The sequence below is a fragment of the Parasteatoda tepidariorum genome, chromosome 1 (genome assembly GCF_982258835.1).
Source record: "Parasteatoda tepidariorum strain Cologne lab strain chromosome 1, Ptep-v5.0, whole genome shotgun sequence".
In the NCBI taxonomy this organism is placed as follows: Eukaryota; Metazoa; Arthropoda; class Arachnida; order Araneae; family Theridiidae; genus Parasteatoda; species Parasteatoda tepidariorum.
The window spans coordinates 2,559,483-2,587,128 of record NC_141755.1 but is presented as its reverse complement, the minus strand read 5'-3'; the positions used below and the strand labels follow the sequence as shown (position 1 = coordinate 2,587,128).

Below are 27,646 nucleotides of genomic sequence, written 5' to 3'. Positions count from 1 at the left end.
TGTTTTATAGCAAAGAAACTAACATAAAAAGATTAATAGAAGCTTTTTATGTTACATATATATATATATATATATATATATATATATATATATATATATATATATATATATATATATATATATATATGTAGCCTAAATTTATCTGATACCACGTGTTTATTTTGTGTATACTATTTGTTTAAAATATGCTTATGTAAAAGTAAATAATTTAAAATCAACGTTAATTGAAATGAAAAACTGTTAGTTATGTATTTAAAGGCAAAATTAATGGAGAAGTGGTACTAATTCGCTTGAAAAGAACGTAAAAATTGTCCTACCATTATTGACGCTAGTGATTTTTAATTCATTTTAGTGGTAATATATGCATATTAAAATAAAAAAAGCTATGTATTAGAAAACAATATTAATGAAATAAAGGTACTAATTCGTTTTGAGGTATTGTAAAAAATTGCTATACTGTTGAGACATTGTTTAATTAATGATGATAATATCTAAGAATTGAAATTAAAAAATCTATTTTTGAAAAAACAAAGTTAATGCAAAAAGATAATTATTCGCTTTGGGGATATTATTGATCGCTATATTATTATTCATAACGATGTTTAATTAGTATTTGTAATATGGACTAATCGAAATAAAGAGAAAAGTTACGTGCCTAACGGTGAAAAGGTTAATGGGAAACTTGATTAAGGGAACTGTAAAAAGTCACCATTTGCTGATGACGCTTAATTAATTTTGGTTATATGTACTACTACTATGGTGCAATTTTAAATAAGAAGTGAAGTAGGCTAGTGCAATTTTAATTAGAATTCTACAATAAGTTTTTCGTATAAAGTTTCAGGAAATATTTTTCCAGTGATAGCAAAGGTAGTGTATTGATATTTTAATAAATTAGAATTAGTAGAATTTTTCCTCACCATTATTTATATTTTAAGTAGTAAATTGAAGGTCAGATGGAACCATTGTCTTGCTTCTAAGTCCTTATCAAGGTCTTATAAGAATTCTATTTGTTTTTAATATTTCGGCTTTAGTTTGCTGCTACTAATAAATGAAATTCGAGTAAAACTCGAATATTGAAGGGGTATGCAATAAGTACCAAATATACTAATTTAGGCATAAAGTATTATATTGATATATTTGGTGATTATTAAAATTGAACTAATACTAAACAGTTTAAGTACCGATACTGTGAAATTAATTGTCTGATGAAAAGGGATATGCGATGGAGGAAATTACTCGATAGTGAAAAATTTTTACTATCATGAGTTGGCCACGAGCAAATATTATTACGCCAAGTGAATCTAAATATTGTTAATATACATTCTGATGGGATGAGTTTGAGGATGGTATTACGTTATTATATGAAGCAAAAAAAAAACGTGTTTTACTTTATGTAGTAACGTAAAGTCACTGGGAAGGGAAAAAATGATAATAATTAATCTCTAATAATTAAATTTCGCTTCTGATTCCTAGAAATCTGAGTCAACTTACTCCTCGTTTCTTTTTATTTCATTTAGTGGAACTGCTTCTGTGATATCCAATTTGAGCCACCTTGTAAGAATATCTACGTGTTTCTGATGCAAATTCATATTCTTAAATTTCAAAGTAGCGTAATCCAGTCGTCTCTGAACTAAATGTAAATTAATCGAGTAACGATTATTTGTTATCAGTCCAAGGTAAACAAACTTCGCACCGTTCATCACAATTAATTTTCATGGTCTCTAAGAGGTTCGAATGACGATTTCCTGTTTGAAGTCTTAAATTTCTTGCTTCAATAGGAGCATTGATTTCAATCAAATTAAACTGCCACAAATATCTAGCTCATTTATTAACAAGGAAGTTACATTCATTGCCAAAGCTGAGATTTCCTTTGGGGTATCTTCTTCGGGTAATTTTCCCATGAATGCCCCTAAGCGGATTTCAACAACTACAAGACCAGATTTCATCCTCTGTTTGCTGGATGCACCTTCAAAAGGTCTAGTCTTTCCTGGCAAGGAGAAGGATAGCCCATTTCTAGTGCAACATTTGTCAATCTACCGAACCTAAAACTAATGTTATACTTCTCTTTTCATTTTCTGACACCATCATGGATTTTAAAGTTTGGAGAAATGCTCTTGTACTACTTTTATTTCAATTAGATATGTTGACAGTATTTTGAACGTGATTTTTTTCTTCCTCTTTTGCAAAAGTCTTGTGTATGCAGCTTATTACAGATCAATATCACATGATTTCTAGAGCAAATAAAATATCTCAAAAAAGTTCATCCAATTTTAATTTTGTGCTCCATACACGCAGAACAGTGTTTTTCTTAAACAATATTCCATTGTTCTTCAAAGTTAATTTTTTTTGAGCTGAAAATTATTCAGATCTCTTATTCTTGCCATCACAAAATATTGATATACACTTAATAATAGCTGTAGTTGATGCTGTCGTTAACAAATTGGCAGCAATAGGATTGATGCTACAAAATTTAAGATTCTTTTCCCATTGCTTCTTTTTTGTAACTTTGCGTACACTTAGGATCATTTAATCCAAAACACATTACCAATTTTTCTTCGCTCATCGCCTTCAACTTCTACATGAATTTTATTTGGTTGTGTAAACACTCCCATGCATCCACGGAAACAGAAGGTGCTAGTGCCTTTATAAAATCTTCGTTTAATCAGAGTTCTACCATTGGGGTATAATATCAAAGCTGATTTTTCCATCGTTATTTCTAAAAGTTTTAAGGCTCGTAAATGGGATTCGAGTTTATCATACGAGGATGTTATTGAAAATGTTTCATTTTAATGCGTGGAAATAACTAACTTCAGGAGGTCTCTGACTCTACTAACAAATCTGTATAACTATCGAAGCGAGCTTTTAAGCATTACTGCGCTTCGGCATAATTATCACGCGTTGGTGGAAAACTTTCCGCTATCACCCGAGCGACATTCAGAAACAGTAGCTTGAATCAAATGTAGAGACCTGTTCTATGTCTCCATCTTTATGAATAGGCTGGATTTGACCGTAAAATGGCTACTGTTTTTAAATATTACCAGAAAATTGCCTAAACTCTAATTTCGGTAGAAGGAATCTTCTTTTAAAGCTAGTTTCAGATAATGGTGAACTTATGATTATTTCTGCTATGTTAGATTGCGCCCGGATTCTCACTTACTCCTGTTCATTCTGTCACCTGTATTTTACTTTTTACTCATAAGCTTTCTTCTTCTCTTTCTTTTCTTTCACGCATTTCTTTTTTTCATTCCGTCTTACGTCAGTCGTAATTAAAACAGTCATGATGAAATTAGAAATATTTTCATACTTGCAGCTGTTAAGAATTAAATTCTTTAAGACTGACATTGTTGCATTTGCTCGTATAACTTCACAATATAAAATAAATTACATTTATTCAACTTTAATTTGAAATTATTGATTTTATATTTAAAAAAGAGGAAAAAAGCAGATTTTTTAAAAAATATATCTTAAATTGAGAGATGTCAGGATCCTGATTCCTCTCCCGCGCATTTGATTGACCCCTGACCTGAGGGTCAGAGGGTAAGGGACATCCGGAATATTATATTCTACAGTTCATGTATATTTTTGTAACTTATTGTAAATAATTATATAACCCAGAGTCATGAAATAAATAAGCTATATCAGCAAGTCCATGGTCATCATTAAGAGGATTTCAGTAAACGAACCGAAAGAGAAATGTCTCACAAATTGGCGCAGTCGACAGGATCCTCGCCAGGATCATGTAAGGAAGAATGCTGATAGGAAAGAATCATAGCCCGGTAAAAGGATACCCACTATGAGAAATACCCAGTACAGAATGTTGCCTGATGGAGTTTTAGTCTTGATGGAAGGATGCCTACTATGATGGGAAATGCTTAGAGCGTGGCCTGAAGGAATATGTTGAACGACTACATCGACGGGTGCAGAACTGAAGAGACGGTACTGGAAAGACACTATTATCGCCGGAGGCGATAGGAAGCCGGAGCTACCCTCCGTGACCTGTGACCATAGAGAAAAGAGTGTGGTTTCAACATCGACTCTCTGCTAAAGAGGACAATTGAAAAGATAAAGGGAGGTAAGCTTTATCCCATGCATGAAAAGATAAATTACATGCTCACATCCTCGGATATCAACCAATTAGACATGGATGCCACGTGCCATTGACCACAACCGGCCAGGGGGTCTACCTTTCTGCATGTAAAATGTCTTGTGCCTACGTGTGCCTCGACAGACTCCTCGGACGGGGTCATTTAAATCTATCACTCGCCGTTCAAGCCCCCTTCCTCTAGCGTCCACCATGTAAAAGGGGGCCACCACAAACGATTTGTAGCTTACAAATTATCCATTTGTAATTATGGGATTGTTTTGGTTTAAAGTCAACCTGATGTGTTATTTTATTTGAGCTTAAGGGATTGGCCAGTTAGCTATAGTATTGTTTGTGTGATTAATGAGTATGATTATAATTGATAAGTATAATAAGTAATGATTTGATGTTTTTTTTAAGTAACTTAGTGTGTTGGTTTGTTAAGAGTGCAATTTTTTTATTGCTTTATTAAGAGTATATATGAAAGAAGAAGAGTATTGATTCAATAACTTGTAAAAAAGTGTAGGATTATTTTAAGATTGTGTTTTTATATGTCAATAGCGAGCTGAGTAAACAAGGCTCTTGGTTTATTATTATTTAGTAGTGATGATTATTTATAAGGCATTCTGTTAAAATAATTTTGGATCCGAAAAAGGGGCAAGGAAGGTGTTTGCTTTTGTTTAAAGGATGAAATGGTTAATTATTATGTTTCTAAAATCTATGAAATTTGAGAGTTTTGATTGTGGGGAAATTAAAGGTGTATATTCTAGGCGTACCAAAAGAGTACGATATTTTTATTATTTTGTAATGAAAGTTGAAAAGAGTAATTTGTATTTATGTGTATGAAAGAGTAATGTTTGAATATTGCGTGTTTTGAATATTGCATGATACAAATTTTGTTGTATATGTTTTGGTTACATGTGAGGTGTTAAATTTTATAATAGAATGCCGGGGTATGAGTATAGTGGATCTGAAGGTAAGATTGGGGGATCGGAATAGAATGGGTCACTAAGTTTTCGTTTTGTTTAAATTTTATTTTTAAATATCAATAGTTATTTTTGTGATTAGGAAGTTAAGTTAATACGGTCAGTATGAGTTTTCCTGCAAAACTAAGCAGGGAAGATTTGATAGTTCTAGCTAAGGAGTTGTTAGCGACGGTTCCAGAGAAGCTTACTGAGATAAGGGCATTAATCACCGAAGATTCAGATTACGACGAACTAGATGAAACCGGGGGGGGGGGAGGTGTCAGGATCCCGATTCCTCTCCCACGCATTTGATTGACCCCTGACCTGAGGGTCAGAGGGTAAGGGACATGGGAAGTGTCGTTCCCCTACATTGGGGGTGGAGCGAAGGACTTTTTCTTATGAGAAAGAATATTTTTAGATCAGTATTAGTTTGAACGTGGAAGAGTTGAGAATGTAGAGAAAGTATGAACCAGAAGGGAGCAGTAGCGCTCCGGAATATTATATTCTACAGTTCATGTACATTTTTGTAACTTATTGTAAATAATTATATAACCCAGAGTCATGAAATAAATAAGCTATATCAGCAAGTCCACGGTCATCATTAAGAGGATTTCAGTAAACGAACCGAAAGAGAAATGTCTCACAAGAGCGAAAATGATTAAAATGTACCTGAAGTTGTGGATTATTCTCGAAATCATATGCTCCTGGCCTTCCTTCCAGAGTGCTGAATATAATTGTACCACCAGTCAGAGGAGATATATCACTGTATTCAGATGTGCAGAGTGGCAATGTTTCATTCTCTCTGGAAGCGTACGTTCCATCCGGTACCCCATACGTTTCATTGCAAGTGGCACTGTAGTATTGATAGGGTTCCCAATCTGAATCCATTGTCGTTTTCTTGTATATTGCAAAGCTCTCTGGTCGACTGCTATAGAAACGAAGGCGAACGTATGATATGTCGAATGATTTTCCTGCGTGGAAAGAGTGTAGTGACATGTATATTATAAGCAGAAATGGTAAAAGTTTAGTGTCATTTGTATTCATTTTTGTCATTCAGTGTATTCATTCAGTTCATTTTTGTCATTCCATTGTATTCATTCAGCGTTTTTCTCACCCCGTATGTTGTTTTTCTGGTATATTATACCTCACAGAGCAGTTCTGTGAGTTAGTTATCTATTCGAAGAGCTGGAATTCTCTTTTCCATAATTTTTGGCTGTACTACTTTCTGACGCTCTTCTAGAGCCATAACTTGATTATAGTATGCTCGAAAAAGGCTAGCTCTGTCACCAATAATTGGTATGACAGTATGAGGCGTTTATATTTAAAATTTCCATAACCATTTTAAAATTAAAATTAAATAATTACTTCAGTTTTTATTTTTATAAAAATATACTCTATTATTTTATATAAATACTTCACGTATGACTAGATAATTATTCAACACTACTTAATCTATCACTTAAGATTACCTAACAACATGAGTCTAAATAAATATTTAACGTATAACTAATTATTTAACACTACTTAAATTATTACTAAAGACAACTTAACAAAATGAATTGTTTTAGATGATTAAAGTGTTGCTAATTTAAAGTAAGAAATATCCGCTTTTTTGGTGTCACGTAAGAGAAATAAATATATAGGGGTGATTCTCACGAAACATGACATTTTGGATCAAAAAATTTCTTCAAATTTAAAGTCCTCAGAATAATCTAAAAATGTTTTGTGTACTTCTTTAGCTACACTTATTAATATCTTATAGACAGCAGTGTAGTTTATTGACATTTGCTCGAGAAAAAAAATAAAATAGAAATTCACCAAATCTTGAATGCCAGGAAAATGACATATTACCTTAGAAGTTTAAGAAACAGTCATTTTAAGTTAATAGTAAGTAACTCAACTTAAGCCTTTATGTTAGATGGACCAGAAATTACTTAAATTAATTCTTTTTATCTACTATAGAAAGAAACAAAAGAATTGTTGCTGATATGTGCAGAATAAAATTGTGTATAATAATCAATCATTAAATAAATAACTTTGATGACATCCAAGCATATTACAATCATACATAAACTTGGTATTAGGTTAGTATTTGCTTTCCCTCTTTACAGTATTAGCAGTCAAAAAGAATTTCAGGTAACACTTCAATGACCTGGCATTCATAAGCCAGGAAAATGACAGCCAGGATAATGACAAATTCCCCATTTTATGGCATATAACTTTACGTTAATTTAATATTTTGGCCGAAGACGTTTATATTCTGCAGAAAACAATAGTATTTCTTAAAATAACTCAGATAAATCTATGTAGTTCTTGTTATTAATGATTTCAAGAAGCCAGGAAAATGACAGCATGAAAACCTACTTATCTTGAAAATTTTTTTGAAAGGGATTTTGAGCCAGAAAATTGGTTCTTTATTCATGCAACAAAACATGTTCAGATAGGAGGGTATCTAATCAATCTATTAACATAAGATATTGATTCCTGGCGCTATCTATTTTGGTTATAAATTACTAAATAAAGTAGCCAGGAAAACGACAGATTTTCATGGGACAAACAAATTATTGACAGAAAAAATTATTTTAAGCGAAGTTTTAGTAAACAATACCCTCTGCGTATATTCTAGAAATGCTTACATAGGATAAGATAAAGAAAATTAGATTTTGAAAAATGTATGGGAAGTTTTGAAGCTAGTTATTATTGGAAATATTGTTTGGGACATGCCAGGAAAATGACATTTTGATATTCAATTAAATTTTTTAAGTACGCAAAACAGCCAATGCTAGAGCAAAGTCATTTTAAAATGCTAACAGCAATGCTATTTGTTAATTACTTAAAAAAAAAAGTTCTTTCAGTATTATTGTATTAGATCTTGGAGCAAGGGACAGGGAATTGTCACGTTTCGTGAGAATCACCCATAGACTATCATATAAAATTTGGTCCATGTTTTCCTAAGGTTATTGAGTCAGAAATTGATCAAAAATTTTCCCATATTTATATATATATATATATATATATATATATATATATATATATATATATATATATATATATATATATATATATATATATATATATATATATATACAACAAAATAAATAAATACAAGAAAAACACGAATGAAATTACAAAAAACAATAAGTTATACTGTTTTTTGTTTTTATTTTCTGTTTTTAAGTGCTATTTTTACTTATTGTGTTCTATTTTATCTGTTGTAATTTTTGTAAATTTTTTTTTTTGAGTGCTCCTCACACTATTGTATTAATATATTTTGCTTTGGCTATATTGATACAATATCAGAAAGCACTCTTTTTTGCGGATATAATCGTGTGGACTGATGAAAAGATTATATCTTTTATTTTCCGGATTTTTAAAAAAAATTTCCATCCTTTTTTATTTCCCCCCCCCAATTGTTTGTTACTTTTTTTCATTATTATTCCCCCCCTTTTCATATGTCTATAATTTTCCTTTGTTTTATCTTCATTTTAAACCTATATACATTATATATATATATACATTATATATATATATATATATATATATATATATATATATATATATATATATATATATATATATATATATATATATATATATATATATATATATATATATATATATATATATATATATATATATATATATATATATATATATATATAACAATAGCAGTCTTAAAATAAAAGGTTTTAATTAGTATTTGAAAAGAAATATATTAAGAGTATATGAATCACTATTTTTTTTCTTAAAATGGGAATGTCATTATGAAATGCATTTGTCAAGGATATATCAATTCATAAGGTTGTATCTAAATCATAATGAAATATATTTACATTGTATTAATATATACTTTAATTTAAATGCTCTTTTTAAGGCGCCTTCAACCTCTGTTAATGGGTTAATCTAATCTTTGATCAGAATAAGGTGGTTTTTGGCAATTTTAGAATTAACTATGTTTCGATTTGAATGCTTTAAAAATAAATTTTCATCGTACTAAATTTTTGTTCACCGTTGCATTTAATTTTTAAGCATTCAAAAAATTATAAAATTATAAAAAATTCATGAAGTTCAATTCATTAGATTTGTAGGAATTATATACATGATTTAGATTTAAAATAATTTATAGCATAAAAAGAAACCCAAAAAACTCGTAAGCAGTCGCCAGAAAGTTAAATTTTAAATCTCTACTGTTAAGCTTAAAAACTGGACGTATTTGGACAGGACATGCAAACAACAGGACAGCAAATAATATATTAAATTGGGAAAATAGGGTGATCTCATATAAATAGCGTTGCAATTTTTTTGCATAATTAAACTACATTTAACCATTTTATTCAACTAAATTATTATTTTTCCCGATGTATTTATTCAATTAGGTCCTATTTTCGGAAATAGCAAAAGAGGGAATCGATCCGAGAATGGTTCTAGACTCCGGACATTCTGGAGCCATTTTGAATGTTTTTTATGTTATCCTTTTATGTATTTCCGGATTGAAAAGAGGTCATCTTTGCAGATTCAGCGAATCTCCGCAAAGGGAGATTTGAGCCATTGCCAATTCCCTTCGAATTTCATTCTCTTGTTTAAGAACCAGGATGTAGATTTCAATATTAAAATTTTTTGATATGGAATATTTGAATTATAAGTCAAATTTATATCTTTGGTTGTTATCATAATTTCTTTTAAAGAGTAGAATAAGTCTTCGTTACTTTTAATTTTACTAAAACAGATGGTATTTTTTATTTATAAGTGTAGGGTTTTTGCCATAAAAAAACTAACTTAAAAATTATTTACGATTCATTTTTTTTGGGAATTATGAACTCGTTAAATAAATAAATTGTAAAATAAACAAATTTTAAAAGGCAAAATTAATTAACGAAACGTTAAATGTATTCAAGAACATTAAATGGAAAAAATGTAAAGATTTAAAAATTTAAAACGAAACAGAATACAATCTTATTTAACTAGTTTATGATCATTAAATACAGAAGTTGCTGATTATCAAGATGTAAATTTAAAATTTAGAATTCTTTTTACATGGCACCCAGAAGTTCATAAATGGTTATAAAAGTATGGATGGTCTTTAAGCCCTTGGATTCAAAACAAGGTTTCAATTCCATTTCAGTTTTCGAAAAAAATGCCAACGAACTTTCTCAACAACATTTCTGCTAAACACAGCAAATATTTCAAAACAAAAAATTTTTTTTTATCTAACAAGAAATGAAACTTACTGTTTGCGAAAAAAAGTGAAATAATACATTTTATAAGAAATGAATTTTCAGAAATTGAAGGTTTAATCATTTGCACTGCGAGTACTTTAATATGCTGTTTGAACTATTGTAAATACTAAATCATTTAAACTACATAGGACAGTACTTTTTTAATAATTTCTTATATTTATGAAATAGTGTGGTTAATAATTATTAATATATGAAAATTTTGAAATTTAAAGCTTTTCACATGCATTTAAAATTATATGCTTATACGTCATGGTAGCCAAAACCTTTCTAAACCGGGTTTAGTAAATCACAAATCAATATTAAAACATTACTTTTAAGAAAAACTTTTAATTGAACGAGAGAAAAAATGTAGTTGTTTTTGGGAAAGACGTCGTATATACCAATTTATCATAAAGATGAGAACGATAAATTATGAAAATATTTTCACTTAAGCTTAAAACCATTAAGCGTGTAAGTATTTAAATTAAAGTAAGATAACTAACAGAAAAAATATTAATTTTAGTTTAACTTAGATATATTACCACTTTTTATCCTATAAGTGCCGACAACTGTTATTCTCAACGTTATGATAACGTAATTTAATCCTTAAACGTATTCTTTAAAATTGATTTTGAAAACTGAGAACACATTTCAATAAAATTACAAGAATTGTTTAATTTCAATTTGCATTTTAATTCCTAACTTGTACTCTGACATTTTTTATTTTTTTGAAAAATTTCTTAAAAAATCATTAAATTATTTTTGCATGCGTTTATAAAAAATTCACAATTTGCAAGGCGTAAGAACTTAAAGTCTAAGATTTGAGTTTTAAAATTTAATTGAGAAATGTCTTGCTTAACCAAGTGGTATCAACAAGTGAGACTCGTCCTGCATTTATGTCGAATAAATAAAAAATGGTGACAAAAGTATGTTGCTATCAGTGTATTTCAGAAAAAGATAATTCATTGATAACTTACACCCTATAAATGATAATGTAGTAATGCATCAAATTTAATTTGGTAACTACTCGACTCAAAAAGAAATAAATCGATTATCTTTATTCAAAAACTTATTACTAGTTTCCTCTTTATTATCTGGTACTTAAATAAATTGGATTTCAATGTATTAAATTTGTTTCTTACTAAAATCCAAAGTGAGGTTGACTTGTCCTGGATAGTCGGGACCATCTTCCATAGTTTCACTCATCCACCAGGTAAGATTACGGTAGGTGTTGAAATCTGTCATGTGGTGAGGTAGGTGAGATCTGTGAGGTATCGTGACGTCACATACCTCACATGAGGCACGGGCCCACTGTGTGCCCATTTGACGACAAAACTCTCTGGGACCTTTTGGACCTGCTCCACAAGTATTGGTAGCGTGGATGTTTCTGTAAGTAGCTGCATTTGAGAACTCTGGCGTGCATCGCTGCGGAAGGTTGTTTTCATCGTAACAAGGAGACTTACTGTCAAAATAAATGATTAAAGTTACGTTTAAGCACAATTTAAATGTGGAAATGTGTTACACACATTTCAGACACTCGCAAACTAAACATAATTAGTTATTTAGTTTGCGATGAGTAGTTTAACTTGCAATTAGTTGTGGTTATTTGGTTCACGATTTTTTTATACATAATGAGTTAAGGTAAGTAATCAAGTATATAAATACTTAAAAAAAATTCGTAAATAATATCAATGAAGAAATCATAACTGCATGGTTGTCTTTGCTCTTCGAAATATTTAAAGTAATAGGGAAAAACAGCATAAGTAAGCAGAATTTGTTTAATTTTGACTGAATTTTCAAAAAAAAATCATTGTAAGATTAGCTTGAACGATTGTTTATGAATATGCATGTAAATATACATTAATTAAACGAGCTTACTTAAACTAAATTTATATCTCATATTTTCTCAACTTATTTAACAGAAGTGACGGTCAAAATCATTTAAATTCATAAGTGCAAGAAATAAAAATAAAAAGCACATTTCGATTACTTTTAACAAAAAATTAAACTTACGCAAAAAATGTGTGAAAATCAACGACAGTATGCTAAATAGTAGTATTCAGAGTGACATTTTTCTCTAAAATTATTTATCTATACATAATAATAAAAGCGGCTGTGTGTGTCAGTCTGTCTGTAATCACAATATATCGCCCCAGAAGCCTCGCCAAGGCACGAAACTCGGCACATAATTGTGTTTTGACATAATGAAGAAGTATTTTTTTTCTTTTTCAAAAATTTTGATTAGTTATTTAGTTATCAGTCATTTTGTAAGTCTATGCTTTTCGTCTGCTTTTTCGTCTTCAAAGAGCCATATTCAAAAAACTATTAAAAAATGCATATACTTTTCCCCACTCTTATAAATGCATGCTAATGCGAACCTTACAATTGAAATATTAATTTTCGACAACTTAAACCAATGATATACGAAGGAATTAATAATTTAATTGTAAAGTTCGCATTAGTTTACATTTATTAAAGTGGAGAAAAGTTTAACTTTTGTATTAAAAATGTGGCAACATATTCGATACGTAAATAGAACGCTTCGCTTTGATATATTTGTCGCTGTTCATAATTGTTATAATAAGTTTTTCTTCTTCTTTCCACTCTCTATTTTTTTTTTTCTTAAGCGAAGACGATAATTTTTGTAGCGATATTGTAGTACTTTGTACAACTAAAAATTCTTTTCACAACACTTTAAAAATATTTACTTTATTTTCTTTATATATACAGAGAACAGTCGGCAAAGAATTCGATTAGGTTGAAAAACATTTTGCTAAAAAGGAACGAATTCCAAAAGAAAAAATAAGCAACTTAAAGAATAAAAATGCTGATGCCAGCCAATTTTTTGAAAGTTAACTTAGAAATAACAAACCAAACGATGTTAAATAACAAACCAAACGATGTTAACAAAATGACGTAGAAAGCGCAACTAGATCAAAATTATACAAGCACAACTAGATCAAATTATAATACCTGAGTGCTTGACGTAACAGATATAGAAATAGAATTTGATACCATAAAAAATTATATAGAAATAGAAATTGATACCATAAAAAATTTATTCGTTTTCGTGTTCTTTTCATGTATTTAGCATTTTAGTTTTTTATTTCTTAAGCGTTGTAGCTATATAATTTCAAACATCCTCAAGAGCTATAACACATCTGCAGCAGAACTGGATATGAAGACAAAATTGCAGGACAGGAACACTTTATACATAATAATAAAAGCGGCTGTGTGTCTGTCTGTAATCACAATATATCGCCCCAGAAGCCTCGCCCAGGCACGAAACTTGACACAAAATTGTGTTTTGACATAATGAAGAAGTATTTTTTTTCTTTTTCAAAAATTTGGATTAGTTTTTTAGTTATCAGTCATTTTGTAAGAAAATCTATGCTTTTTCGTCTTCAAATAAGAGCCATATTAAAAAAACTATTAAAAAATGCATATCTCTTATAAATGTATGCTAATGCGAGCCTTACAATTGAAATATTAAATTTCGACAACTTAAACCAATAATATACGAAGGAATTAATAATTTAATTGTAAGGTTCGCATTTGTTTACATTTATCAAAGTGGAGAAAAGTTTAACTTTTGTATTAAAAATGTGGCAACACATTCCATACGTAAATAGAACGCTTTGCTTTGATTTATTTGTCGATGTTCATAATTGTTATTATAAGTTTTTCTTCTTCTTTCCACGCTCTATTTTTTTTTCTTAAGCGAAGACGATAATTTTTGTAGCAATGTAGAAATAGAAATTGATACCATAAAAAATTATATAGAAATAGAAATTGATATCATAAAAAATTAATTCGTTTTTGGGGTAGACTATATTTGAGGGTGCCCCCGCCAAGTTGTGATCGAGGTTGATCGCCAAGCTGGGCGATGTTGAAAACCAATCGTTATTCTGATTGGTTTAGATTTTAATCGTGATTCTGATTGGTTAAGAATTTAGCGTTGTTTTTAAATGTAATTTCAGAGATCCGTTAGTTCTACTTTGGATACTGGCTGGTAAGGTTACTTTTGCTTCTGGTACTAAAAATGAATACTGTCAATAAGACAAATCTTAAGTTTCTGTACGATTTGAATAACAAAGGAAAAAAAGTAGTGATTGACTGGTGTATGAATGAAGGTTTAATTAGTAATAGATATAAATGTCCTGTTTGTGGGAAAGATGTCTCTGGTTGAACGTAAAGATTGATCAGATGGATTTGAATGGGTCGTGTGAAAGGTTCAAATGCTCCCAACATAAAAAGATCTATTAGAAAGGGATCGTAGTTTAGACAGTACCTAACTGCAATTAGAGAATTCTGTGCACCAAAATCTGAAGATATTCAAGCTTAATGAAGAAGTGAGTTATTTTTCTCTTTTTCTTTCTGTGCTTACTCCATTAATTTTTGTTTCGATTCAAAATGCATTATAGTGGGTTTATTAATTTTGATTCTATTCTGTTCACTGCAATTTTAAAAAGCTTTGCTTGAATTTTCAATTGTTTCATTGAAATATCACTATGTTTTGGCCGCTATTCCTGTTACCACGGAGTTCTGGCAACCAAGTAAGACGCCAAACATAAGTCGCCGATTTCGCCAAGGGGCACCCTCAAGTATATTTTCCCCCGTTTTTGTGTTCTTTTCATGTATTTAGCATTTTAGTTTTTTTTCTTGAGCGTTGTAGCCATATAATATATAAAATAGGAATTTAATTGTTTTTGAAGGAACGATCACACTTACCTTGGATCTCTTTGGTTTTTCTATTCTTTATTTTAACAGTTTTTATTAAATGTAATTAGTTATTTCAGAAAGTTTCAGTTTGCAGGTAAGCACTTAGATTTTAATACTGAAGTTTCATGATTTGCTTTCATAGTATGTTCTAAAGTATTCGTTGACTTCTTAAAAACCCGATTACTGACATGACATGGCAGAATCGCCTTCCAAAAAACTTTGTATTTTGTCAAAGAAAAGGATATTAAGAGATTCTCAAAGAAGAAGAAGGGCCCAAGAAACATCTGTGGAACGTCGAAGAAGGATGGAACATGACCGAATTTCGACAAGCAATTCTAGAGCCCAAGAAGTATCAGAGAAACGTCAAAGATTAGAAGAGGTTTTCACCTAATGATGATTTCGAAAGCAACTTTTGTATTATGCTTTTACAATTTCTGAGGCCTTTTTAAAAAAAAATTTAAAAAAATCAAGTCTCCACCTGATATTTATATTATAGGTTAGATTACCATAGGCCTTAGGTTACCATAGGCCTTATGTTACCATACCAAAGTTACATCTTCAAACATCCTCAAGAGCTATAACACATCTGCAACAGAACTGGATATGAAATTGCAGGACAGGAACACTTTAATTGTCCACTAATTTTCAGATTTCCTGCTATGTTTTAAAAAGCTTTATTTGTGAAAACCGTTAGCGTGGCGGACAGCTGGCCGCCTTTAGCGGCTAGTTGTTAAATAATCATATTTTAACTCATTTTCAACCTTTTGCTCTCCGAATACCTAAAAATGCTGTTTGAACTAATATAACAATAAATAATTTAAAATACATAATACAATAATATTTTAAAATAATTTTTAAAATTCTTGAAATATTGTGGTCACTAATTATTAAGGGATAAAAAATTTTTAATTTTAGAGTGGTGACGGTTGATGGCCTCTCAGAGGTGACATTTGAGTGCAAAGGGTTAAGAGACTATTTTTCTTAACCCTTTAAGACCCCTTGATTGTGCGAGTTATTTATAAACCCTAAATGTACACAGTGATAACTTACACATTTTAAAACATTTAACGTTAAGTTAAGCATTTTCTTCTCTAAACGATATCATTTTTTCAATATTAAAACACAAAATTAGATCTCAAATTTCATAAATTATACTAGTGAGCATGGATTATCCTTATTTCCTACATTAACGCGCGAAACAGAATAATTTTCCTCGCACTTTTTACGTTTTTAGCTATTTATAAAGAGAAAAAAATAATTTCAAATTGCATCAGGTCTGTAAGGGTTAAAATTTTGAATTTTTTTCGGGTATCTTTGTAACTTTTGAAATTGGACAAATATAGATATTATTTCACTACTTTTTGCCAAATTCTTCCACAAAAAATGCTCAAACTGTTGGCGAGAGACGCTGTAAAATCGATAACACCACCGCTCTTTTTTAAGTTTAAAATTTGTATTCCTGGAATAAAAAGTTCTTCAACTAATTTTATATGGAGAGAAAGTAAGCAAAGAATAGAATGTATAAAAAAAGACTGTAAGATCTTAGGTAAAAAAGAAAAAAATTCTTCCGTAAATCATAAAGACCGGAAATTTTATATGCTTTTTCAAAAATAATAATGAAAAAGGTTGCTTGCTCGAATGGCAAAATGTATTGTCTTGAAATCATTTATTGATTTTTAAAAACAAATTTCACATAATTTTGATGTAGTTATTCAATTTAATTACGAAGCTTAATTATCCAAGGTGATTTCTTGAAAAATTAAAAAGATTATAGACACTTTTGTTTTTACAATTTTTTGATTAAGATTTGATTCGAAGAACATAAATAAATAAAAATTAAATTTGCTTATGTTTGCACACTTGCAAACACGCAGGTACTATATGTTTTTTTTTCTTTTAGAAATGTAATAACTTTTGTAATAAATGTAAGTTTTGCAATTGATTATTTAAAAAAATTTATATTTATCGATTTATTTCAGGACATAAAAAAGATATGTTAACAAGTTTTGCAAACTATTTCTTTAAAATTAATTAATTCATAGGATTTTTAATCTAAACTTACATGTCAGTGTTTGGAAGATTCCACGTTCCGGGAAATTCCTCACTGTAATCTTCGTCGTAATCATCTTGCAATAAAAATTCATCGTAATCATATGCTGCAAATCGTTTTCTCCTTTTGAAACTTAAGTTAGCAGACGATTCGAAAATCAAGCAAGATGCGTGAAGAGTAAGTGAAAAATAAAGGATTACTTGAAGTATCTCCATCTTCCGAATCGTCTGCTTCGGACGTATCCGCTTCTCGATTTTGAGCATGCGTCGAATGGTCATCATTAACAGAGATGAACTTTGTGTGAGAAAAAAATTAAAACTTAACTAGTCTGTGCTCATTTAGATTTGTTAGACAAATTGTGTTTTCACGATATAAAAAATAAAGAATATGTTAAAATTTTGCCTAATTTATTAATTACTGACCCATAATAGGTTTTATACAACAATTAAAGTTTAAAATTTGGATTAGGAATCAGTCTAAGAATTCAGCTTTTTATAGAATTTTATGCAAAAAAACTTGTTATATTTCTTACTTCAAGCATTAGTTTTGACTAAATATTTTGAAGTTAGCATAGTTTTCACGCTGAAAGAACGGTTTAATATTTGAGGACAAACACTCGTAAAACTTTTATTGCTATTAATAGTTACATAGCTTAACGTAAATGCTAGTAAGAAGTTATGATTTTATGATAGCACTGTTATTTGATTCAGTTCACAGATATATTTTCTATAAAAACATGTAATAATTTTTTCAAATATGTAAAAATATCATTATTTGATTCATTTTTCTCATAACTTTGGAAAATTTTTAAAACCCATGGGAACTCTGAGTGATACTAATTTATTTCATTGCTAATAAATTTCCTCCATTTATTATTTGTTCGTAAATAGCACCATAGATTAACACTATAGCTAACATATATTACGGTATTTAAAACGAAAATATAAGAAAACATTCATTATCAGTAATAAACAGAAATAAGTTACAATAGTGTGATCTGTCTTAACTTATTTTGATTGACATTTACTTTTTATGGGTCTAACTATTTTAAAATGTTTAGACGCATGTTCCCTTGCTGTTCGTAAATTATTAAATTAATTTTCAAAGGGTTTGATGCAGTTATGAAATCTACATTTTAACACTTCGTTTTGAACGCTTCTTACGTTTATTTGAAAGCTTATGATAAATAAATAGTCTTTTTGTAACATGACACACACACGCACGCACTACACTCCTTATAAATTAATTTTATTCTGAAACAAATTAATTAATCTTGTATTACATTCTTTTTCTGTCACATTTGGTGCAGTCATCTCACATCACTGCCAATGATTTGTGAGTGAGAGGAATTTATAGAATTCATGGGTAAAAATGTAAGTGATAAATTGTCAAATGTATTCTGACTTTGAAAACTTAAAATGACTCCATCTCCAATCTTAATTTGTTAATTCAAATTTTTGACGGAGTCTTTTTTGCTGCTTTTCATGATGCTTTCAGACAAAAGTTAGAGGGAGAAAGAAAAAAAAACAGTCTTAGTTAAGTTTAATTTGAGTGGAAAACTTACTGCTGATAGAATTGACATGTCAAAATCCGTTTCCCACAATTTTTAGCCGAAATCAATGGGGTAGAAGGGGAAAAAAAAGAAATAAGCGTCCATCAAATCTATCTTTTCATTGCCAACGTCGCCTCATCAGAGCAGCGATTAATGAGTGTGCAAATTTATTGGGAATGACATCTCACTGCAACTTTACGTGACATTTAGAACAATATGAAATGTTGTATAAAATTGCAGACGTTTAGAATGCTTTAAACGAAAAGCGAAATCAAAACAATCTTTTAAAGATTCTCTGGTGTTTATATGCGTGCTTAAATTGCTTATGAAACGCCTTAAGAGGTAAATATCAAAGCAATGTGAGGAATAAAATTTTTCTTGTAACCCAAATTGAATCAATTTTTTTTCGAAAGTCGAGACATATTTATAATAACTATTATATAGCATGTTTTTGACTCCATTTTTTCTGTTCATTATATAAAATTGCGGGATGAATAAAATACTAAAAACTGAAGATGCACTTCATAGCACCTTACTTTGGCCCGTTCTTTTCTCAATTATTTCATGAAACCTTTGATAGTAAAACAGGAAATACGAGTAATTCTCTGATACATTTTTTAGACTATTATTCGCCACACGTATGTATTTTTAGCATATGAATTAATTCAAAGATTTAATGGCTATTAGAAGGAAAAACATTTTAAGAACATTATTTTGTCCTAGTCATTTTTCCGCAGAAATTATAGTACTTTGAGCCAATTTATCCTATCAAATGAAATTGACTCTAACAAAATTATTGGAACAAAACTGAAGTGATTTAAAAATAAATTATAATTTCCAGGAACAATGAATGCATGCAAACTAAACTTAATTTTACTTCTGTATTGAACTACTATACTTCAGTAAGCAGTATCGTGAAAGCCATCAAGAAAGATTGTTTAACAAATAAAAATAGATTTAATTAATGTTATAGTTCATTCATAAATTACGAAAAAATTACAGCTGTCTAGGAATTTCTTTGTCACAGTATAACTACACGCTAAATATTATTGAATTATTAGGAAACATTTGAACAGGTGTATCAGAGATATAACTTGCTCAAAGAATTCCTAATATTTCAATAAACCATTCCGAAACCATCTATGGGAGGTGATGCTCTGCAATTGGAATAATACTGAAAGCAAAATATTTGACAAACTCAACCACAGAATGTTCCAAGTGGGCGCGATGGTGATCACTTCAAAAGGAGATTACTTTGGTGGACGAAAAACTAATTCTATTATTTTCCTTCCAATAACTATTCTTAAGTGCATTTACTGTGGTAAAATGGATGCTAATTCTTCTGTTTTTTTTTTAGTAACCACTTCAAAAGAAGGTTACTTTGGTAAAAGAAAAACTAATTCTAGTGGCGTTCTTTGAAGATCCACTGTTAAGTGTACTTACTTTGGTGAAATATGAAGACAGACAGAAAAGAATATTGTGTTCTTTTCAGTAACATTTTCAAAAAGAGGTCACTTTGGTGAGAGAAAGACTACTTCTAATGTCTTCCTTTCGGCTACCACTTTTAAGTGTACTTACATTGGTTAAATGGTGACAAATTCTATTGTTTCCTCTTCAGTAACCACTTGTAAGTACCACTTTTTTCAGTAACCACTTTTCAGTAACCACCAAAAGGTGGTTACTTTGGTTGAAAAAAGACTTATTCGATTGTCTACTTTTTAATGACCGCTTCAAAAGGTAGTTATTTTAGTGCAAAGAATACAAATTTTATTATGTTCTTATCAGTAACCACTTTAAATAGATGTTATATTGTTGAAAGGAAAACAAAGTGTTTTGTGCTTGTTAAACTGTGCAAGGAATAAAGATTATATTTCAAGGAAAAACTGAAAAAAGAGCAATAGATTTATTGAAATCAATGAACGACGGTGTATTTCATGAGCTTATGTGTTTTTAAAGATAGTGCTAAATAATCTTTAAATTTTAGCCTATATGTTTTCAACTTGTAACTACAGCATGCAGTTTGTAATTGCGTAATTTTAAGTATCCTAACCACCTTAAAATAATTTAGATATTACAAGCATCATCTAAATTTTATTTGTAAGATTGCCTGGTTTCTTTAAGTTCAATATCGAGATTTTGAAGTTTACATGCATTAAAACTAAACTAACTATGTATTTATACTAAACTTATAGTGTCGCGCAAGCTATTGAGACCAAAAACACAAAATTCAATAAATAATCTAGCCAGCAAAGAGAAGAAAAAAAATTCAACAGTATATCTAAAAAAATGTAGAACACATTAGTAATAAATATCGACTAACAGCAAAATAAATTGCAGCAGACCTTTTCTATAATTTCTTTTGAAAATAAGAAAGATAGTCGTCACCAGAAAGTTTCATACATCTATTTCATATAGATGTCAACTTTATTTAACACAATTGCGAACCATTTAATCCTACTACATTTATTCTTTTTCGTGAGAAATAACTGCAACCGAATGCTAATGGATTCTACTTTTTGTTCCTTTCACTGGCAAGCTGTCTAGGGCACTTAAAAGAAGGACTTTTTTTTATGGTGTTTTATCAGTTGTCAAAATGAAAAGAAAAAAAAAAAAAGAATTGTGAATAGTTACTAGGGTTTTCTGAAGTTTGAGAACCGTTTATACCGATGTTATATTGTGCTAAAAATTCACATATGTTAAAAAAAAACATTAAAGGGTATGAGAGTCTACATTACGCAGTGTCTCCTGTCTATTGGCTAACTGAGATCGTAGCTCAAAATTAGTGGAATATGAATCCTTTAGGAAGTTGAGACTATTGACGACTTTAAAGGTAAAAACAAAATGTCTTTTTATCAGATGCGATGCAATCTGTAATCACAGCCTTACATGAATAAAGCACAAATAAAAATGGACATACTATAGTTTCAGTTCAATAAACATGAATGTTCCGTTGTATGTAAGTTTTAATGTCCTTTAAGATTTAGACCATTTTACGATTAGAAACTGAGGAAGGTTCTTGTTTATAAATCCGAAACTATAATATATTCATTTTTGCGCCCTCATTTGTACTTTATTCACGTTGTTTTGCTTTATTCGTACGTAGCACAAAGTATACACTACCTTCATTTGGATATGTTCTGATGCATATTGAAAACTTTAATACCACCCATCTGGATTAGCAAATAAAATTTTTTTTGGATTATTTATTGTATGCAAAAAAATAAATAAAATCGTTAAAGCCCGATGAACTAGCAGTAATTTCATTGAAATTTAAATCAAAATATGTTTGACATTCAAAAATAAAATCTAAAGGCTATGTCTTTAATTTAAAATAATTTAAAACGGATGGAACAAAGTTCAAAGTTATAAATTTAGCTTGAAAACACGGTTTTTCTCTTAGAAATATTAAGTTAAGAATTAATTGGTTCAAAATTTACTATCGTGAATCTCATAATGGAGGGGGATGTATTATCAAATTATTTTAGGCAAGGGTTCGAGAATTTAACAACAAAGGCAATATTTAAAGAATACATGACGCATACGAAATTCAGTAAAACGTAAACATTAACTCGAATTTCGAATTTTCTAAATTTAGTTTTGTATTTCATACCACGACGACGCATTGCTCATGCGTGTTTTAATTATATTTAAACATGCATGAATTAAATATTCTGACTTAGAAAATATGTTTGAAATAATATTTATTTTAAAATCACTTTAAATGAAACCAGAATTTTGTACGTTTCTTAAATTTGTCTTCATTTTATGATTTTTAAACATTTTACATTCACGAAAAAACACGAAAATTTCTGAGAACTGTTTACAATTTTTGCTCAAATGATCTCACTTCTAGTTTTAAAAGACGGAACCTAACTTTGAAATTGTCTTGCTATTTAATTTAACTTCAAAGTAAACTTAACGAAGAAAACTTAATTTTAAATACAAGTTTGGAAATAAGACGGTAATTTTCAGATATGAGCATAAAAATTTACATAGTCGAGAAAAATAATTTTTTTTTATCATATTACCTTTGTATACCTACCTGTAAACTCTTACTCTCTTTACAGAGGTCTTTTCCTAGCGGTAGTGAAACCTTAATAGACTTTGTTAGCAGACATAAAATTAAGATTTAATTAGCATTTACAATATAATAATTAGCATACAATATAAAAAATTACTGTCAAATGTATTATTAATTGATCAAATATATTTTATACTCCTTTCGTTCTAAATTAGTTGTTACATTTAGGTCCAACATTTTGTCTCAAATCAGTAGCTACATTTTAAGTAGATGGAGTCGTTAATAACAGGAGGCAGTTAAGTTGACTGACACCAGAAAAATTACCACTCATCTAGCTTATGAATCAATTCATGATTCATTAGCTGGAAGATGGTGATTATTGGTGGTGGAGTGCTTACAAAAGGGGGCGAGACTTATGAACTCGTGGTGCTTAAGTCCCGCAGTGTGCTGATCATGAAGATACGATTTCCAGTAGAACACCGAAGTCAAGCATCAGTGGCTGCGATCAGTAAGCGGGTGGTTGACCACTTTGATCAGCCTGCGTAGGGACCGAGGGTGCGCTGTATCGGTCCTCGTTAAACTGTGCTCCTCTTCGCGCACAAGTCATCAGGCTACCAAAGCAGGGGAGCCATTCCCTTTAAAGAGGGTCAAAAATTGCGATGGCATGTCTTCGGAACATCCTCAGAGATGTCTCCAATAGCCCATTGTGCAGCTTTAGTGCGACATAAATAAAGTACCCACCTTGATGTTTTGAAATATTTCGATATTGATTTAAGAAGGTAAGTAATGATTGGTAAGTAAATGTTGTTGATTGATAGCACAGCATCCCTGACATATCTAAAAAATGTTCAAACAAAATCATAAACTCGTTAGTATCAATAATCAGTACAAAAATATTCAAATGTAGCAACTCATTTGGGGTAAGTGAGTAGTTTTTTTTTTGTATGAAGTTATTTTATAATTTGATTTCAGGTATTACGTATATGAAGATTAGGGAGATGAATAAAAGAACCAAATCCTGGAAAAGTGATCTGCTGATAATCTTGAAACAGTCGGTGATTACTGGAGTCCCGGAATTTATAGCTACTCGAAGAAAATGCCAGAAGTTACTCCGATTTTGTGTATTTATAATTTGTTTAACGGGTTTTATTTATTACACTTGGGTTCAGATGGATGTTTACTGGAAATATCCAACTGTAATGGATGTTACTGTCCAGTATCCTGAAGATGTGGACACCCCGGCTATTACCATATGCAGTCATAACGGGCAAGTAGAATAAAATACATTTTTTACTAACTAAGCTGCCACTTATTGTTTTTTTCAATTATTTATAACCTTCATTTTGACTTTTGAAAGCTTACAGGTGATTATTTCTTGCTTAAACTTGAACTAAATACTTTTATGACTTGAAACGTACTTCCATTAAACTAAATAAATTAAAATCAACGATAATTGAAGTACACAAAAGTTATTCACTAAAAAGCAAAATGAATGGAAAAATGATGGATGCTTTTATTGTTTGAAACTTATTTCTGTAAAACTAAATTAAAATCAACGGTAATTGAAATAAAAAAAGGTTATGTACAAATGAGTACAAGAATTATGTATAAGCAAAATGAATGGCGAAGTGGTACTTATTTAATTATTTGAGAGAAAAAGTTTATTCAAGAGCTGGAAAAAAGGGCTAGATGCTGAAATACGTAGTTTAAAAATTTGAAGAAAAAAAATGCTAACAAACAAGAAAGTATCATTTCACATATTTTTTTTTTACAATATGGGAGAAAATTCCCGAAATCTCCCTTTTTGTTACAAATGTTCAATTCTTATAGCTTTTCAACTCATGTAACAAGAAATTTAACAGTAAACATTATCCTTTGCTTGCCAAATTAAATGAATGGCCATAAAATCATCCATTGCTGGTAAACATAAGAAGTGAGTGTTCCCAGATGATGATAAGGAGTGATAGAGCAACATTCATTTTGTATGAAAATTAGCAGGAATGATGCCGGATCAAGCAGCACAGTGTTATCTACGACGAACATACTTTTTATTTATACGCATGAATAACAGTTCAGATGTTTTTTTAAGGATATGTGTCCATAAAAATGATTACCATAACACTTCTATTATTAGAAGTGAAGAAATGGCAAGTGGTACCGGTAAATCACTCCAGCACAACGTTTTTACGCAACTTAGAACGAGGAAAGCACTCTCTTATTTGTATTCAGTTTCTGTTGAAATAAAAGTACAAAATATTTACAGATAAGAAAATCATAACTTCAATTTATATTTCCAAAATATGAGATTTTAGAGAGTTAGCTTTAATGAGAAACTTCTTTAACACGCACAATCCCAAATGTGTAACCTTAAATTTCATATATTTTTTTTAAAAATACATTTTTTTTTAAAGTTTGCTTTCTTTGGATAATATTACTGTTTCACAACAAGATCCATAATCATTAATTTTAAAATTTAACCTTATGGCATACATTTTAATACAATGGGTAAATGTAATGAGGAAAGGAAGAGTTTCAAATTGTTTTGTTCTTTAATGATAAACTTCCCTAATTCCTAATTCCTAAACCTAAACAGATATATTACTGTGCACCGTTTTTCGATGTAAATTCCAGAAACTCGTAAAGAATCCATGTGCAAACAATAAAAGGAATAATTTGATACAAAATATCACAGTTAAGAAAAATGTGATTCTTCACTCTATTACTTCAAGTCTATCAAGTGATCACAATTGACTTAGTTATAAAATATCACAATAAGTTTGCATTAATAGAACTGGCTTCTTAAATTTATTAAATTATCCCTTACATGTCATTTTGATTCGACACAAATCCTTCAACATGGTTACGAATTTTCGATGAGGAAGAATTCAATCTATTTAAGCCCAATTTTTCATAGAGCATTCGTTTATTTAAATGGGGCAACGATATCCTATAGTGTCCATTCTTATCCATTATCTTTTGTCATATTTTTGATGGTAGCATGATTTCACGCTCATAAAAAGTTTGTTCAGGAAAAAAAGAAAGAAACTGATCCAGGTGACTTTCGATATCCTTATTGGAAGTAAATGTCTTATTGCGTTAAAATTTTTGTTGAGACCGGAACCTTGTTGAATCTATTTCTCGTCACCACAGTGACGATGTGTTTGAAAAAATGGATCATTTTTCTAGACATTTGTGGAGCAAATTACAGACGTCAAATCCTTCCCCGTAAGAACATGAGTAACCCTAATGCTGAGCTTTAAGATTAAGCTTTAGGCTTTTTAAATGATCATAAATAGTTGAATTCGATCAATTTAATGTCTCAGGGATCTCATGAGTTATTCGACGATTTGATCGCTGCAAGTAGCCGGCCGACCGGCGAAGCGGGTTTGCAACTTTTCATAACCACTGCGTAGAAGCATCCCCAACATTCCGGAGGTTCGAAGAACACAGACCCCTCGGATACTTAAAATACACTGTCGTCACCCAGAAGACGTGTGCGCACCGAGTACCCAATCGTACAACCCTACAAACTTACTAAAGCTCGCCTGTCTGAGCTTGCTGAAAGGGAAGATGGTACATGGAAAAAAAAATTACAAAATTAAGACACAGTTTAGAAAACTTTAATCAGTTATGGATAAAAAATTACTAAAAATGAATTGATAGATTACAACATCATATAGAAAAAAAGTAGAGTTACATAGAATTGAATTACATTTAATGAGAATGATGTGGTTTAGGAAGCCTTATTCAATTGAGTAGTGAATACCTGCAGCAAAAATGTCTATTGGGGTTTACAAAATTAGAGGTTGGGCATAGAAGGCATTAGCTGGTTCGATTAAAAACTGTGGACAGTGGTCGGACGTTGATTTGAGGATATTGCTTACCTTCGGATTTAGATGAGTGCAGTGCTAACACGGTTGATGGGGTTATCGTACATAAATTAAAGCTATTATAGCTAATAACTTAAAATAAAACACTTTCAGATAATCAGTCATTATGACCGCATTTAACATGGATAGTAGGTCATTGAAAAACACTGTTGTAGAAACAGTTGGAAAAAAATAAAGTTGAACTTAAGGACATTTAGTACACATTTAGCATGGTTATTAAATGGCACTATTTCAAATTATAACATTCTATTTAATATTGCACATAACAGTATTGAGTACTGTTAAGCTTTATTACACATTATTAATCCTATTAGTCACAATGAATTTGTAAATATTACTAAGTATTAAAACTTTAATGATTATTGACAATACCATTATTGAGCTGAAACAGTACATAAATAGGAATATATGGTTTTTTTATAAAGTTGTGGTAGGAGGCAGATTACAATTAGGGTATAACACATAAATGGTGGAGTTTAAGTTGATGTGTGGAGGAAATACATAATTAGATGGGTGTATTCGCCGGTTAATGCTTTTAGTGTGTGTTTACCAGCTTAAACTGGCGAGGTGAATCTTAATCAAAATTTTGCAAACAAGTTTTGGCATTGGCTTACTGTCAACGTATTTTCTCCATACACATCAGATAATTTTTATTCTTACTTGAACAGCATTTGTACCTTTTCGGTAGTGAAAAGGTAAAATATACTCAAAATTCTGCATTCCACTTCCTGTATTTGAAAGCGCCAACAAAAACTACAGCCTTGAATGAAACCGAAGTTTCCACCAGCAAGCTCTACTGTATTTAATGGTCAAAATATTTAATGATGATGTGACTCAAGTGGGAAATTGGCTGTGAAAAAATATGATTAAAGCTCTTGTTGGAAAAAAAAATGTAATGACTTTCTGAATAACCCAATATTAATAACACAAGTATTTATAATGCATGGAGGGAGGTTCTTCGATGGCGGCTTGAAGCTCTTCCTGGTTTAAATCGAAAGATTTCAGCTTGTCTAGGAAGTAAAGGTGGTCCATGTTGAACACATTGCTGTCTTCACGTCGTTGGTTACGAAGTTGTGGAACACCGATGAAGGACGTTTAGGGGGGGGGGGGGCTGAACGCCCCGTCGCAGGAATTTTTACTTTTTTTAGT

General features: G+C 30.4%; 1 protein-coding gene across 1 annotated transcript in view; it reads right to left on the bottom strand.

Annotated features, from left to right (window-relative positions):
• Positions 1 to 17,273, bottom strand: part of LOC107449945 (laminin subunit gamma-1) — a 75,036-nt gene extending 57,763 nt beyond the window's left edge. The window contains exons 1-3 of the mRNA XM_087158428.1: positions 17,047 to 17,273; positions 11,405 to 11,724; positions 5,716 to 6,017 (exon numbers count right to left, since the gene is read on the bottom strand). Of these exons, the coding sequence (XP_087014554.1) occupies positions 5,716 to 6,017; positions 11,405 to 11,724; positions 17,047 to 17,249 (825 nt within the window). The 5' untranslated portion in view covers positions 17,250 to 17,273. The remainder of the gene's footprint in view (positions 1 to 5,715; positions 6,018 to 11,404; positions 11,725 to 17,046) is intronic.
• Between the last annotated feature and the right edge of the window lie 10,373 nt (positions 17,274 to 27,646).